Source organism: Panicum hallii, chromosome 5 (assembly GCF_002211085.1).
Source record: "Panicum hallii strain FIL2 chromosome 5, PHallii_v3.1, whole genome shotgun sequence".
Lineage (NCBI taxonomy): Eukaryota > Viridiplantae > Streptophyta > Magnoliopsida > Poales > Poaceae > Panicum > Panicum hallii.
The window spans coordinates 11,046,425-11,063,604 of record NC_038046.1 but is presented as its reverse complement, the minus strand read 5'-3'; the positions used below and the strand labels follow the sequence as shown (position 1 = coordinate 11,063,604).

At 51.1% G+C, this 17,180-nt stretch overlaps 3 protein-coding genes across 3 annotated transcripts; 1 reads left to right on the top strand and 2 right to left on the bottom strand.

Annotated features, from left to right (window-relative positions):
* Positions 1-3,926: 3,926 nt before the first annotated feature.
* On the bottom strand, positions 3,927-7,892 carry LOC112893361 (protein PLASTID MOVEMENT IMPAIRED 1-RELATED 1-like). The gene is made up of 2 exons (XM_025960650.1): positions 5,427-7,892; positions 3,927-5,344 (listed from the first exon to the last, which is right to left on the bottom strand). The coding sequence occupies exons 1-2, from the start codon at positions 7,739-7,741 to the stop codon at positions 4,201-4,203; spliced, it is 3,459 nt and encodes a 1,152-aa protein (XP_025816435.1). The 5' UTR covers positions 7,742-7,892; the 3' UTR covers positions 3,927-4,200.
* Positions 7,893-10,954: 3,062 nt separating this feature from the next.
* LOC112894711 lies at positions 10,955-11,974 on the top strand. Its single transcript, XM_025962503.1, has one exon. The coding sequence runs from the start codon at positions 11,297-11,299 to the stop codon at positions 11,798-11,800; it is 504 nt and encodes a 167-aa protein (XP_025818288.1). The 5' UTR covers positions 10,955-11,296; the 3' UTR covers positions 11,801-11,974.
* A 2,355-nt stretch (positions 11,975-14,329) lies between these two features.
* On the bottom strand, positions 14,330-15,545 carry LOC112894451 (probable WRKY transcription factor 57). Its single transcript, XM_025962173.1, has 3 exons — positions 15,208-15,545; positions 14,929-15,081; positions 14,330-14,802 (listed from the first exon to the last, which is right to left on the bottom strand). The coding sequence occupies exons 1-3, from the start codon at positions 15,519-15,521 to the stop codon at positions 14,607-14,609; spliced, it is 663 nt and encodes a 220-aa protein (XP_025817958.1). The 5' UTR covers positions 15,522-15,545; the 3' UTR covers positions 14,330-14,606.
* Positions 15,546-17,180: the final 1,635 nt, after the last annotated feature.

The following is a 17,180-nucleotide window of genomic DNA, read 5'->3' as shown; positions in this document are numbered from 1 at the left end:
TTAGGACTTAGGTGAATCGGCGTACATGTACCGTTGGAGCCTTGCGTATAGTCACCTGGAATGGAATAGTTACGAGCTGCCAATCGCCGTGCTCGGTTAACTTTGTGCTATTGTGCAGAGGACCGTACCAGTACCAGCTAGCAGCATACTCCTACGCTGGTAGCAGCTGTGCAGCGCTTCAACTGTGTAGTCATGAATCCCGCGATGGCAACGGCGCTCGGTCGTGATACTGTTGATGATCCATGTTCGAATAATGCAGCTTGCCATCATTTCAGGAAGAAAATAATAAAGTAAATTGCACTCTAGATCTCCAAAGTTATCCTACAGTTTTACCTACATCTCTGAATTCTCAAATCATCTATTTAGATCCTTAAACTGTATTAAATGGTTCATCCGAGATTCTAAACACACCACACCACGTGAGCTTCCGACACCGACATGGAGATAAATATTTACAATAATTCTCTTGCAATAGTCTTATCTTCTTCCCATATCACTCCCTCACCGATCTCTCTCTCCCGCGCCCTCGCGGTGGCGGAGCTCGCAGCCGGCCCCAGCCAGCCATGGCAGGAGCCCCTGCTGAGGCCGGCGCAGTCGTCCCGGCATGCCATTGAGCCCGGGGGAGCGAGGGGATGCCGAGGCGGTGTTCCTCGCGGCTCCGGCATGCGCGGTGGCGGCGGAGCATGTGGCGCCCGCGCGGTGGCGGAGCTCGCGGCCCCCGCACGCGCCGCGGCGGCATTGCTCGCGGCTGCCGCTCAGACAAGGCCGAGAGCGCGCTGGCACTCACACAGGTAGGCGAGCACGGATTCTTAGCCTCAACCTGGTTGGCGGCGTGCAGGAAGGGGCGGATCTCGAATACAAGCGTCTGTTGGAGCTTCTCGATGAAGAACCACTACACCACGACGGCACGGGCTCCCTGTCGCCGCCGTGCAGGGAATCTGTAAGAAATATGATCTCATCGTACTATAATTGTGATTTTAATAATTGTGTGATAATATAGTCAATGGGACTGACGAATTTGTGAAATCAGGTTTGTAGAATTTTTAGGTTATATGGATGGAGTCCAAATGGAGTCCAAAGGTGCTCAGATCGCAATCAACATGTCTAAGTTGAAGTGAAAAACTAGAGATGATTTGGACAAGATGCAGCAGAGAATGGGCGACCGGTTTAACCGGTCACCCCTAGTTTTGAACCTATCGATGCATTGATAGTTCAATTGACGATTAAATACAGAACAATAAGTAGCACCGGTTGAACCGACGTTATATATCTCATCAGCACGACAGTTTAGCTATTGCCGTGGACTACACCTACATGTGCATGATAAATTATAGGGATGTAAATTGTGATATTTAGGTGCACCTTCAACACTCTTTAGTTTAAATATTTATGCTATTTTTTCAAATTGAGATCCTATTTTGGACAAGTAGCATAAAATTTTGAACTAAAGGGAATCGGAGGTGCATTTAAGGGTCACCAATTTGCACCCTCCAGTGAATTCCGTTTTGAATTTGTAGACATACAATAAAAAAAATAAACAAAGTAAGCTAGTTTTATTCAACGGATTAAGTTAAGCTTGGTGGTCAAATAGCGCAAGCCAATATGAATTCAAGATCGCGAGACATTATTTTCGATGGGAAGCGCACGATTATGACGCGTTGCTTGCTCCCAGATCCCAATGGAAAAACTAAGCTAGCACGCGTCGTAGCACAAGCCCCGCCGCTCACGGACCCATCAGCTCAGCCGTGCGGGTACAGGGGTACTCGCTTGTCATGGACCCCAACACGGATGAAAATATTGCAATTCAGACTCGCTCCGCCCAGTACCGAAACCCGGTGCTGCTGTCGTCACCACTTGCTAGTTGCCAAGGTCGTGCCGGTACGTTCTCGCCGCAGCTACGGATCGGAGACCCGGAAAACGGCAGCAACTTCGCAACATTCCTCTCGGGCTCGAGACATGCGTGCGTCGACGGCGGGCCATCGTGTGCCGCGCTGGCGCCTGCCATCCCCGGGTTTTTAACAGCTGCACAGCGCGTCTAGAGGCGCGCGTGTCGTCGCCACAACGTGCGCACGCGAAGGAGCGCACGACCCACAGGATGGGCGAGCACGAGCTGGTTTGGAGCATAGTAAACTCAGAGACAGGGATGCGTACGTACTGGCCCAATGATGGTCCCACGACGCGTCGACGGGTTACCCCCGGAGTTTGAAATGGCTGCGGAAACAGGATGGCAGGCGCTGGGCGTTGCGCGGCCGTCCGTCCAGGCCCGACCGCTAGCTCGTGGGTTCGTACTGGCTGCGGTGTCCATCTCGCTAGCTCTTTGACAAGTGCATTGGGGAAAAGGTGGCCGGAGGAGAAGGTAAGAAATCAGCGGCCACCGCGATGATGGCGACGCTGCGCAAGTGCAACCACCGCCGAGTCATGGTGGCGTGCCGTCCATTTCAATCAAATTTGATTCTGGAAAGATGGGGTCTAAATGAAACTGTAAGAACAGAAAACATATCGGAATTCTCCTTCCTCCAGCCTGCAGAAATATTCTTTTTCTTTTTTTTTTATCATCACATTTTCAGATCCAGAAAAAGTCGAGGCTTCGGTGTCATCTCAGCCTTTCAAACAATTTTAATACTACTGCACTCCATGGTTTCAGATAACTGGAACCGGTAGAATATCATGATGGCGGATGGCTGCCATTGCTTGTAGGGGTATCTCTGTAGGCAGAAGCGGTCTTGTGTCGCTGTAGGCTGAAACTGTCTTGTATCGCTGTAGGCTGTCATCTTCCAATCAGATGCCGGCAATTAAACACCCAGTCAAGTAAGATGACCATGGGTACCAGTCAGTAAGCCTCGCACCAATGCCAAACATGGGCTTGGGACTTTGGAAAGGACGAGCTGCCCTGTTAGCATTGCATCATCATCATCATCACACGTGCGGGCGCGGTGGCAACCAGCGCGCCGCTGCGACCCGCGGCGTCCTTGCGTACCTGATCACCTAATGCAACTACCACTACCAGCATCTAACCATCTGTGTCCAGTTTCCCGTAGTTCTGCAGTTTTACGAACTGGGATCGGTGATGAAACCTGATGAACTGGCTCGGCAGGAAGGAAACTGCTTGCGCTGCTCAAGTCGAGCACGCCAAAATTGAACAAGGAATCAAGTCGAAAAGAGACTGAAGACTCCCGGGTCGTCAAAAACGAGGGTTCCAGTTCCAGTACCTGCTTCTTTGCTCTTAGGTTTGGATGGCCAGTAATAGTCAAGCGTCCATTGGATGAGATCACGAGAACAGATTCCGTGGATTTCCTTTTGTCCTGTGCTGAGTGATGTTTTTTTTTTAAGAACTGAGTGATGATACTACTTTGACGATGAGCTGTAGACCGCGACAGGACCCGCAAAATTCCTCGAACAAAAGTTTGCGTCCAGCCAACCAAGCTTTTTATGGGATCGTGGGGACCTCGTAGATGGAATCATTGCGTCCACGGCGAGCACGGGATGCCATGAAAGAGTTGCTAATCTGCACCGGTGCACTGACCTGTCGAGAAAGCCACATGCTGCAACGCTGCCCATCTGTGGTGGAGGGACGGCAAACGATTTACACATCGGTAGAAGGCTAGAAGTCTACAGCGCAGCAGGGGAGGGCGGATCTATCTAGCACGATTGGCGAGATCGTCGTCTTCTTTTTGGAGATGCAATGGCGTCGGAACAGGCCTGCTTCTCCACAGTTTCTCGAGCAGTTTTCTTTCGTGCTGACACATGAAGTATGGAAATGCCGAGAACCTAAGACAGTCAGACAGATAGCAGTGTGAGAGTGAGAAGAGCATTCCGAAGCATGAATGCATAGAATACCGGTGCAACGGATTGCAAAACAAATGCGTAATAGCTAGTTGGAGATGAACGATGGCAATGGCAAACTACTCCTATATTGGAAGACTGTATTGCACCTTCACAGGTAGAAGCCGCTCTTTTCATTGTGAAGAGAGAAACACCAGTTTCTCTGTACAGTTGAGCCCAATGGAATTCAGAAGGAAACATTACACAGCCTATAGCGAAGCATAAAAAAAAAAGAACTGATCCAAGATGGTTCAGTATGCAAGAGAACTCAATGTACATGATTTTACAATCCACTAGGAACATTTCCAGAAAATAAGTTACCCCGATCGTACCAGGTAGAGGTAGACATGTCTTCCAAGCTAACTACCCACCAAAATATTACCGAAACCTCTTGTCCTTCTGAAGGAGGATATTTGGGTTCCGCGAATGATTTTTTGCTCCTGCTAGCTCGCCCCATCTGGTCCCTGCACCATGGACGCGCGACGAGATGCTCCAGAGGGTGTCTCCTGGCCGACCAGCTGCCTCTTGGCTCGGCTTTGTGATGGCTTTGGATTTCATCAGGGGGTGCTTGTTGCCCTTGCCCATGCCAGCTGCAATCAGCCATCTTGAGCCAGACTGCTGCTGCGTTTGATTGCCCCATGGTTTTGTCTTTTCAGGTTCACTCTTGAAACCAGCAACATGGACTTCTGTAACCTTGAACTGAGGAATGGAATCCTCTAATTCCTCAACCTTCTGTTCCGTGACCAATGCCTTACCTGGAACCTCTTCAGTCTTGGGCTCCTCATCATATTGCTCGCTATTACCTTTGTCTGAAACAGTATTGTAGATCTTGGGCTTTGGGGGGACAAAAACCCTTTCCACTTGAATTAAAGCAAGCATAGGTGTGCCAACCGGCTCGTAGTTACGTAGTGGGTCACGTAGTTGAACCATGAGAGCAACAGTGAAGTTATTCCCTAACAAGCCCCATCTTCTACCAGATTTCTTGCTCTTTTTGTCTCCATTCCGTTTTTCAGCAACTAACTCCATCGATTTAGCATGATGGGCAGCAAGTATCTTCGATGTCCTGTCACTGTGCTGTTCTTCTTCATCCACTACCCCAGAGTCAAGCCTCATCCACTCATCTAGAGTGATAGACAAGCCCATTAATCCATCAACTTCTTCTCCACTTTGCTTAACATCCAGAAGCTGCAAGCCTGCGGTTCCCTCTAAACCAAGGGACCAAGTATTCTCTGCAGACTTTCCTTGCAGAGATGAAAATTCCCCAATAGGCTTGGCACTGATATTGGAGGGTGCCTCCTCTTCTGACATGCCAGATTGTATCCTCAAACCCTCAATGGAAAGAGCTTCAATCTTTTCCATAGCTAAAGGAGCAAGGTCCTCAAGTGAAACATATTCTGAAGCACTCTCCCCACCCAAGGATGATGACATATCAGCAACCCTCCCTTTCTTCTTCTTGCCAGAGGCAGCATTTCCTACACCTCCTACCAAAGCATCAATGCTATGATTCTCCAATAGATCATATCTGCATTGGTAAAAGAAAAATGGTTCAAACAAGGCACAAGTGGGAAAAAGCACAAACAAGCATGAAAAGGAAGATTACAAACCTTTCAACAGATTCTAGAGATGGAGCAGACTCCCAGGCAATCTGCTGCATCATTTTGCCATTAACATCTTCTAAGGGCATAAGTTTATTTGCTTGCATTGATAATTTTTCAATTCCAACTGATGCCAGACCATGCAATATATCCATAATCCCAGATCCCATCTCTGCTGGCAGCACAATTGGTGAAGAAGCCTGCATGACCAAGCTGCAGTTGTTCTTAGCATTTTTGAACAGGGTTGGATTCATTGATCGCAGAAATCCTCCATCTTTTGTCTGAATAAATGAACCTAAACCTTCAGCCAATGGTGGTAGCTCAGAGGGCTGCTCAGGCGGGAGGTGAATAGGGCTACCAAACCCACTTCTACTTTCAGGTGGAGAAGATTGGAAGGACTTTTCATTTAGCCCAAATTGACGCATTAAGGCTTCAGTTTCCTCATCTTCCAGCGACTTAGCTCGAAGTCTGGTATCTATTGGTTGGCTTCCATTCTGAAGCTCAAGCTCAGCCTCATGTATCATTGCGGAGAGATCAAAATCCTCCACAGCATCTTCACAGATCGGTTCTTCCATTCCATCGTCAAAGTCCAAACCAAGAATAGCATTCCCAGATGCTAGAGCTTCCTTTTCAAACTGCTTCCAAAGCCGCTCTCTTGGTGACTCGGAATCACTATCTGAGGGTTGCCCAAATGGGCTATGCTCTATTCCAAGCATATCCAAGAACTCATTAGCAACAGAATCTGATGAAGCATCCATGCTGCGCGATCTGCCCTTCCTACTGGTGGACCTGTAACTATCAGTCACACCCATGCAGCTTAATCGCCTAGAACGCTTATCTTCTACAATTGGTGACTCAAATTCCTCTGGTTCAGCAATTGAGAGAGCATTGAATATACACTCTAGATCCTTCAGCTCCGTATCTCTTCCAAACTGATTCTCTGCTTCAAGAGCGGCAGTAGGCAGTGAAGCCGCTTTGACTATTCCATTCTGTTTGTTTTCCACGTTCTCCCTTTGAACAGCAACATCACTGACTGCCTCCTCCAGTATCACTCCAACAGTCTGATCTTCAGTGACATTATCACTTACTAGCGCAGGCTTAAATGATCCCTCATCATCGATTTTGAACCGCAAATCCTCCTTCTGATCAGCCGCATTACTTGTTTCTGCATGTTCGGGCCTTTGTGTATCATCTGAGGCGACCTCAACTCCATGCTCAACAACATTGAACTCCGCAGCACCACAATGGCCCTCTGGATGCACCAAGTCCTCCTTCTTAACCTCTACCGATGTGCAGTGTTTTGCCTCCGGAGACCCATCCTCCGCAGAGTCCAATGCTGCCACCTCCTCCTTCCTCGCATCAAGACCCCCATCACCAGCAAATGGCAGTGCCCTCGCAGACCTTAAGGTCGGCAACACCTCGTGCAGTACCCTCACATCCCTGCTCCGCGCTGGCACTGGCGTCGGCGGCTGCACTGACACCGGCCGCGCCATCGACCCGCGCCGCAGGCCAGCAACCCCCCCAGCCTTATGCTGCTCGCCGCCGCCGCCGCCGCCCCCGACGAGCGAGCACGAGAAGGTGACGTTGAGCCGCGCGCCGCGGGCGGGGCCGGACAGCCGAAAGCTGGTGCTCCACTTCCCGAACCCGGAGTCGCCGCCGTCCTCGAGGTCGGCGAAGGAGACCGGGAGCAGGCGCGTGAGGTCGACCTCGTGCTTGCCGAGCTCGAGCGTGGAGGTGGAGACGGCGACGGAGAAGGCCCGAGGCTCGTACTTGACCGCAGCCTTGGCGCCGCGGGAGAAGTAGACCGGGGAGCGCAGCGTGAGGGCCTCCTCGAACGCGGCGGCGCCGAGCGCCGCCGCGACGGGGTGGGTGTAGGCGGACACGGACATCCGGCGGAACTGCACGGTGACCTCGGACCCGTCGAGCGCCGCGGGGAGGCCGTCGACGGAGTGCACGTGCAGGGCGAACGCGCAGTCGAGGCGGCGCCGGCCCAGGTGCGAGATGGCGGTCAGTGACTTCTTCCAGAAGGAGGAGGAGGAGGAGGAGGAGGTAGAAGCGGCGGAGGAGCTGGCGGCGGACGGCAGGAGCCTGCGCGATGAGGAGGAGGAGAAGGAGGGCTTGAGGCCGGGCTTGTGGCGCGGCTGCTCGGTGGCGGCGGGGGACGAGGTGGGGAGCGGGAGGGAGCGGCGGCGGCTGGTGGAGGGGTCGAGGGAAAGCGCCTTGTGGAGCGTGACGATGTCGCGGGCGAGGGCGGCGTCGCCCGCGTCGCCCCCGCGGTGGTCGCCGCCCCCCACGCCGACGAATCGGGGGAAGCGGGATGACATGGCTGGCGGTGGCGGCGCTTGGGTTTGGGATGGGTCGGGTTGGGGATTTTTCGGGGAGGCGATTTTGAAGGGGGCGGCGCGGCCGGCGACGGGGGGAGGGAGGTAAACGAGAAGGGGGAGCGGGGCGGGGATGCGTTGCTTTGGTGGTGCGTTCTTTTGTTTGTTACTCCACTACGCGATGCGTTTTGCGTTTTGTTTAGACTTTAGTGAGCTGTGGGATCTGGAAGCAAGGCTGGACTGGACTACTGGAAGGGAATTCCTGTCACGTGAACCGTGAAACAGAACAGAAATGTCTTCGTGGAGCTCGGGTCGCGAAACAGAAGGATCAAGGAGGATGGGCTGTGCGCCTGTGCCGCTGCGGGGCGTGTGTTTTCTGCTGGGTTGGCTGGTGGGTGGTTGCTGGGGTTGGGTTGATGATTTGGACGTTGGAAACTGGGTCTGGGAGAATCAATTCGAGCCCGAGCTGTTCCTGCGGCTGATGCCTTCGGCGTTTGATTTCTATTAAATCGTGTTTGATTTCTTGGGAGTGCCTGACGAGTTTCCGAATGGGAAAAAGAAGATAACGCATGCATGATGAATAGAGGGATTTGAATTTGAGCCATTATTGCTCCTGCTTGTTTGGATGTACTGATGGCAAAGTTGCGGCCCAGGATACGGCAACCAAAGAGCGTTGCCGGAAAGAATAGTATCCTCCCGAGATGCCGGTTTGCCGGAGCGGCGGAGCATGCCAATTGTGCCTGCCTCCGGGCATGCATTGTCGGCTTTATCGCATGCTTTTGCGATAGATGTTGACCCACTCACACTACCATGGAGGACATGATTCGTCAAGTCAAATGCAAACTCTTTCTCGCCTCGCACAGCGGTTGTCGTCAGTGTCATTTTCGACGGATGCTGCTAGGTGCAGGTCACCATCGGAGAGTAGGTGCCCCCCGCTAAACGACCGAGGGCCACAGCAATCTTGTTTCTGTCGAAGCATATGCTCGGAGGTCGCCCGATCGTCAGTCACATCGCCCCTCGCGCGGTGCAACCCGCCCGTGCCGCCGTGCGCACACGGACACACGGTCTCCGAATCTGAATCTCTCCGGTGGTTCGTGGCTTCGTGATGGCACGCAGGCTTATCAAGCACTATCGCTGTTCCAAAAATTGTAGCCCCCTTTTTTCCACCCTGCATTATAGGAGGCCAGCTTGTTGGGCTATATAATCTAGGATTAATTTATTTCAGCTTACTACGGATTATAAGTCGGATTTTATATTCTGGAGTGTGAAACAAAGAGGACATAATTTTAGCATCGTTAACTCTTAACTGGGTAATTCAAACTCTTGGATGGCGAGCCGCTTTGCACCGTTGTCGTGTATTTTCTTAGACAACGGGCCTGGAACTGTGCATATCAAGCCGTTCGGGAGCGGCCACTTTCTGGATTTGAATGCTTCGATGATGTGCCGTATTGTGGGCCAACAAAGTCCATGTCCTTTTTCGTAGTGATTGTGTGGGCTTGGTTACCCTTTTTCTCAGATGTTATTCGGCCCACAAACGCTGCCAGTTGTCTCTGCCGTAGAGTTGGTTGGTTGAATCGCAAGGATGGGCTGTGCCGCTGTGAGGTGTGTCCTCTGCTGGGCTGTTGGTGGTATTGCGTTCATGATTTGGAAGCTGGAAAGTGGGAGTATCAATTCGAGCCTGAGTCGTTCTCGTGGGTTGCACCTTCAGCGTTCGATTTGTTCTATTATTAGGTCGTGTTTGTTTCGCTGGAGCAAGTGGATTTGTTCAAGTTCAATAAACAAAAAAAAATACGGTGACAAGTTCACTTTCACCGGATGGAAAGAGTCCTCGTGGCGAGCTACAGCCGATTCCACCGGGACGCCACGCGTCAGCCGTCCACGACGGGGCTCTACGCGACGGCCCACCGGGGGGATTTCTCTTCCCAAGAAACTGGCGCGGGTCTCGCCGCCTGCTGGGGAGGCGAGACTAGCGAAGTCGTCGACACGGACAATGTGAACAGATGTACTTCCTCCATCCATATAAAATATAATTTTTGCTTCCCGATGAATCAAATAACTTTAAATTTAATTAAATTTATAAAAAATTACTAACATTCATATCTCCAAATAGATCTAGCATAAAAATATATTACATAAGTACTCTAATAATATTTATTTTATAATATAATGTTGGTATTATTTATATAAATTTAGTCAATAAAAAATTATTTAACTCCTCGGGAGGTGAGAGTTGTATTTTTTGTGGACGGAGGAAGTAACACCAGGAGTGCATATTAAATTTCTTTCTATATGCAGCGAGTGGCCCATCCTGGACTGCTAAAAAGGTCGGTACATATTTCTGGTCATTTGCGACGACTTGAATGGTCGAAGACTCGAAGTGGCTTTTTGTCGTTGATGAAAGCAATTGATACGAACGTGTCGACGGCCAGATCACGCGCTTGCAATGTGACTTTTTAACACGCATTTGCATCCGATTGTTTTTCTACTGTTTAACGCATATAAGTTTATGTGTGTTTTAAATACGCAACGTATGCAAAAATTGACCGGTCAATGTAGTTATTGCATAGCTTCAACGTCAAGGTGTTCTCTAGCTCTGTGTTTGGTGCGCTCGCTAATCGCTATACGTATCGAGACCGTTCCCTATTTTACTTGAGTTCGGATTTCATTGTTGGTCTAATTATTCATACACAACGTTTTGGTTTGTAGTCACATTCGACACTCGTCACAAGCTCACTCGCATGTCAGTTTCTTAGCTAACTAGCAAACCTATCCTATACATATTTTCTCGGTAGCCTAGGTCTGCTTTAGAACACAAGATCGAATATCGTAGAAATTTTGTAGTAATCAATTCGATTCCTACAGCATTTGGAATAAAAAAAAAACATGTATGACCATGGACTTGGTGGCGTGGGGATTGTGCGGGATACTCTAGTTTTTTTATTTAAGGTTAATTTTACTCTAGATTTGACAAAGTCCATCACCGTGGATAAAAGGCAGCACAAAGTATAAGAGTCATCCGTGCCATCCTCAAGATTTTGTAAGCAATATCTTATTCAGATTCGTATGTTTTGCATGCTATGCAATTTTCTATCCTCTGAAAGTAGTACCTACGGACAGACTTCCCTTCCCTCACCGATGTGTGGGCCCACTTACTGTGGGGTTCACACATCAGTGGGAGAGTTTCCCTGCAGTCACTGCAATAAAGACTCGCCCAATGCTCAAGAAACACTGTTTAGTGTCGTTACGTCAGAAACCGTGTAGTATCAGACTCGAACAGCTGCTCCTCTCTAAGACTCTAACGTAGTAATCAGGAGGAACTGCCGCCGAAATTTCCTGACGGTGTCTTCGAAGGTGCACGCCAGGGACAGACACACTAATCTATTGCAAAGACTCTTAGACAGCGAAAGGATTCACGCCCTTTTATAAATGGAGGATACGATGGAGTTCCCAAGAGCTGAAAACTTTGCTACCATCCCTGTTCGCTCCACAAGAGAACCCTGATATCACGGCAGGCAAGCTGGAAGGCTTGCTGGTAAGCTAGGTTCGCCAATACAGTTCATGGACGGCGGATCACCCGGCAAAGGAGATCTAAAAGAGCCCCTAAATCCTCCACACCATTGCACCGAGGCCAACCCCGCTCCCACCGGAGCCTCCGATGGCTCGTCGGCATGGGCCTCGGGCGTCGCCCTCTGCTTCCTCGCGATCAACTGCGGGGTAGCCATCTACCACTCGAGGCGCGACCCCAGCTCCGTCCTGTTTGTCGTCGTGTCCTTCGTCAGCCTCGTCCTCCTCTTCCACCTCCTGCGCGTCTTCGAGAGGTTGCCCCCGGGCTCACCGAAGCGCCTGCAGGTGAAGGCGGCTGTATGGGCCCTCACCACCACCCTGACGGTCATGTTCTCGAAGCGGGTGGCCGCGTTGATGCCGGCCCCCGTAGCCGCTGTCGTCTGGGCGATGGCTGCGGCGACTATCCTCGCCGGCTTCTGCATGTTCTTCGTCAGCCGGGACGACGCCTCCGCCGCCGCCGCCGAGAAGCCTGGTGGCAAGCTCGCCGAAGGCCCGTAGACCATGGTAGATCCTGTGCGTGGCTCCTCGGAGATCCCACGATTGAAGTATGTACTCTCAGATGTGGTGTGCTGTGCGTCTTGGATCCTTTGACCCCGTGTGCAGTTTGTATTTTCGGATGTCTTGGATTCTTAGGTTTGGAAGATATAAAGGACAATTTAAACTTTCGGTCTATCATTTTGTTCTCATTGATTACAATTTACAAGAATATACCCGCCCAAGCAAGAATTGGTTACCGAGCGGATCCGGCTTTGCTGTTGGCTTGTACTCCTTCCATTGCAACAAATTGTAGTTCGTTTTTAAATTTAGATGTATAATTTTTACTATATATCTAGATATATATAATATTTATCTATATCTATTTTAAAGATTTATCAAAATAATTCACAATTAGAACGGAGGGAGTACATTTGGCTCCGCTCCCTATTCGGCTTGTGGCTCTCCGACCGCGCTGCGGCTAGTGGGCCGGAGGCTAGGCTGTAGACATAAGCTACCTGCGGCCTCTTTCCCATCACCGTTTGCTCACGGCCTCTGCCTTCTTTCTTGTTTCTGAATTCAGTTGCCAACTTAGAAGAAAAATAAAATGTTATCTACTACTCCTATCCAATTACAAATATATTTAGGAGCTGTTTGGATGACTAAACTCTAATCCGATCACTTTGGATGTTTAAACACCAATTAGGAAGACTAAACATAAGCTAATCACGAGACGAATCTATTAATTCTAATTAATCCATCATTAATATATGTTTACTGTAGCGCAACATGGTTAAATCATGAACTAATTCATCTCGTGAATTAGCTTTCATTTATGCAATTGGTTTTATAATTACACTATATTTAATACTTCTAATTGGCGTCAAAATATTCGATGCGACGAAAGTTCCCTGCATCCAAACAAAACCTTACTTTGCAGTAGAAAAGACAACCATTTCTTGGAAATACCAATTCGCCATATCCGCCTATATCTGGAGCTTATTTAGGCAGTTTGCAAACATACCAACTTTTAGTTCTGACCTGACTAATATAACACCCAACAATTTTGACAAGCTTCGCAACCTACACCAAGCTCGGCTGCATTACGCAAAGCCATCGTTCGTCTAAACCTAGAACCCTTCTGGTCAACGAATACGGCTCTACCGCTCTACCCCCTGCCAGGCAAACATCGTTTAGCCCAATCCAAAGTCCAAAGCCCATTTTTACATACTCTCCCCCAAAAAAAAAAGCCCAAGTACTGTGTCATGGCAGGAACTATCCTGGATCACATTTCAAATAAAAAAAACTGAATACCTGAATCATGGAGGGAAACAGCTGCTAAATGGTCTTGTTGAATGTGTAGAAAAAAGAATATTCGCAAGGCATCAGGGCAGTGAAACTACGATTGAGCGTACCCACACCAAACCAACCGCATGGATAAGCCTAAACCAGGAAAAAACAGCTGTAAAAAATGATCTAGCAACCGAGATGTGAACAGAGGAGAAATGGGATACTGATTAATACTCCTCTGTTCACATCGGCGAAGGGTTCAAACTTCAAAGCCCACGGGCAGCTCCCCAGACCACGTGCTCGTGCATTGAAATTTCAGATATACAGATCAACCGTTGTGCCAGATCCGAATAAAACTAGAGTATCCTCCGAGAACAGGGAGCAAACGAACGCAGATCACAACAGAAACAGGGCTAATCGTCGAGTCCACTCCAAAACCCAGATGGCCAGATCGCATCCAAAGGAGAAGCGAAACCGCGATGCAAGCGAAAACCGAATCTCGCGTGCCCGGGAAGAGAAAGGCCGGATTGTACCTGCTCCTTGTGCGCATCCATTCGTGCCGCTACCTCGTGCGCAAGCACCGCCGGCACGATCCGTGGATGGGTCAGGGTCTCAGGGAGGAGGATGAGACGCGCGCGCGCTCAAGTTCCCCCATCCCCGGCGCGAATTTCCGCCTCCGATCTCCATCTGAGGCCTTCGAGCCCGCGGAATCGGAGACGGGGAAGACTCGTCGAGAGGATAAGAACGGACGGGGAGGAGGGTTGGGCAAGAGGGGGACCCTGGGAGGTGAGCCGCCAATATTTTCGTTACTTTAAACGGGAGGGGAGGCTGTCTCCTCGTTGTCCAGGCTCACGGAATGACACACGCGGTCCCGGACTTTCTAGAACGTTCTAGAAGTTTCAGGGATGCTCTTTCCGTTGGCTGTAGAGACTCGACTCTCGAGCGTGCAAAACGCAAGAATTGCATGTGTTGGACTGCTTGCGAGGCTGCACAACTGTGGACAGGGATCCCTGCAGTACTGCCCTCTCCGCAGTTGTGTCACCGGCGAGCGGATCAGAGCGTGCGTGTCAAGTGACTCATTTGGAGAGGCATCTACTGCACACGAATCTCATCCACTGTGCATTCTAGGTTGAGTCTCATCTTCTTTTATCTGTCGGGGCATGCCTGTAGGGATGGAACCGTGGTTGTTCTTTGCTGTCCTAGTCTCCTAGAGCAAAAATGGAACCTGATAGGTTCCACAGGAAATGAACACTTGGAATTTTCTTAGAAAGGAAACTAAGCGAGTCTAGTTAAGCCACATTTCATATACGGGAAATCTGCCACGCGTTTCTGGACACACAGATACTACAATTAGTAGCACAAAATCAGCGGGCCCTGCCCTTAACTTTGTCTAGCCGATAAACGGGAGGACACCAGTTAGATATTACAAGCGACATGTCATATGTTAGGTTCCATCTCGAGTAGGTTTGTCCACCCTAACCAGCAGGAGTCCAGGACAGTCAGCGTGCGTGTGTCTATCTTACGCTACCACACGCGCTGCCTAATCAAGGGCTTGATGCATCCCGGCGACGAAGAAGCGGCCGGAGGCGGCGTCCTGGGTGGCGTAATAGATCGTGCCGGGGCTCACATGGTTGTGCACCCCCTCGTACATGGTCACAACGTAGCTGGGGTCGTCCCTATCTCGCTCGACCCTCTTCTTGACGTTGCAGCCCTCCGTCGAGCACCGGTAATAGTTCCTGCGATCGTTTAATTTGAAGGCTCATATATCAGTCCACGTTACCTGGCCCTTCCAAATAAACTTTCAATTACATGGTTCTTCCTATTCATCCATTCTCGAACACTTTGGCACTCAAGTCATGTACCTTGGATTAGGGCTGTTCTTGACGGACTTCTTGCCGTACTTCCTCCACTTGTAGCCGTCGCCGATCACCTCCTCCTCCGACCTCACCCGGAACGCGATCCTGTCCGTCGTCCTCGTCGACGACCCTTCTGCCCCCGCCACGGCGGCCGTACCCCTGAAAACGTCCAGGTTCACGAACCGGCTGATCAAAACGTGCGACTCTCCGCTGGTGCAAAAGAAGTTTCTCTAAACAGTACCAGTGCATCACGTATCTACACTTGCGCAGTTGCGCGAGACTCACCTGGCAAGGTGAGCGTAGCCCGAGGCGTCCGGCACGGCCTGCTCGACCGGCATCCGCGGCGGCGGCGTCCCGAACGTGCCAGGCACAACCGACGAGACGTCTTCCTTCGATAAGCACTCGAAGGCGGCGTCAGGCTGCCGCCTCGGCGGCGCCAGGCCGGTGAATAAAGCCGCCGCGGGGCCACTGGCGCCGCCGTAGAAGGCGGATGCTGCTAGGCCGCCGCCGTCGCACGGGTGGTGGTACGCCATGGCCGGGAAGAAGCAGGCGGCGTCTGCTGCGGGGAGCGAGTCGCAGGACGCTAGCGCCATGTGCATGGGCCGACAGCGGCAGACTATGAAGGGATGATGCCCCGCCGAGGCGTTCGTTTTTGTAGGCTCGCGGGATCGGCGCGATCCTGCAGAAAGATTCCGAGAAGGCGTCGTCGCGAGCTGGTTCCCGTGGCGTGGGCGCGGGTGCGACGCCGCGACGGCGACGTCGCGCGCGGGCTTTCGCACGGGGCTTCCTGGGCGCGCGGAGAAGCTTCGGCGCCGCGCGGCGCGCACGCGAGGGAGGGCGCAGGCAGCCGCCCCCGTTTCGATTTCCGGGTCGTTGATTTGCTGCCGCGGTCCCTGGCTGCCACTCTGGGGAGCCGTACCATAAACGTGCGTGCGTGCGTGGCGGAGGAAAGGGACGGCCGGGGGGCAGGGGGCTGCGGGCTGGCTGGGCCCGTCGCTGTCCGCCCATCCTTGTCGCGCGCTGGCGCTGGCGGAGTGGGAGTGGTCGCGGGCTGCGGCGAGGGGCGGGACTTGGGAGGAGCCGGGTCTAGGGACTAGGGGTGGTACAACGTTATGTCACGTTCGAAAATTACTGCGACCAGGGCTATATGCATCGTACATGCTATCATCTGATGTCATCGCGCATTGCAGGCTTGGACACTGATTGAGTACTCGAGAGTGAGACAGCGGAAATCCAATTCCGCTGCGGATTCCCGAGCCACCTTTCTTTTTTCTTTTCGTTTTTTTGCCTATTCATTTTACTTCTTCTTTTTTCTATTATTTTCCGCATATTTTACCCTACTATTTTCTTCGACGTGCTACAAGCAAAACTTTGTTCAACTATCTTTTCTACATACTTTCTTAGAATAAGTTAGGTACAAAATCTAATTAAAAAAATGTTGCATAACGTTAGAACTTGCAACGGAAAGGTTGTGATAAAAAGTTGCACAATAAGTTGTTTTGAAAATGTTGTTTGGAAACAGTGAGAAAAACCATGGAAACATCTGCCGTTCAGTCACGCCGCGGTTCCAACGTATGGACTGTCTCCCGGGACTCCGGCCAGCATCAGCGTTCGCAAGCGGCCGCCCGGGCTGAACTGGACCGGGTGCGCCCTGCTCAATCGATCGCTGACCAGCTGCCCGTGCCGTGCCGTGCCGTTCGCCGTTCGCAGGCTCTGCGTGGCACACGGTCGAATGGTCGAGTACTGGTGGTACTACTGATGAGTGATGACGACGCCGACTGCTGCTGCGTAGGTCATGTAGGTTCCGCGACTTGGGTTCAGAAATCAGAATCACAGATCGATGATCCCCTCCTCCGATTCAATGCAACGACGTGCACGTCAACGGCTGTATGGTTACGCACAGTTGCTGCGTCCGTAACAGTAGTAGATCTGCACCTGCAAAGCATCGATCACTGCACGCACTCGCCTGTTCGGAACCTGCCAGTAAGTTATATAGGACAAGGGCTCGTTTTCATGCGAGTCGCGTTCCCGTATATTGCCCTCCAGGCGCCAAGAAGTCAAGGCGAAAGGGGGTACACATGCTGACATGCACCCAGCCCAAACGCACTGACGGTCCAAAGCTGCAAACCGTGAGATGGATGGCCTCGACGTCCTCATAGCTCGCGTCAACCGGACACTGGCATATCCTCTGCAGAGTACGATGGTTCGGTACGCCATCATATCACACCTCGTGATCTGATGCGTTTTTTAACCTTTTT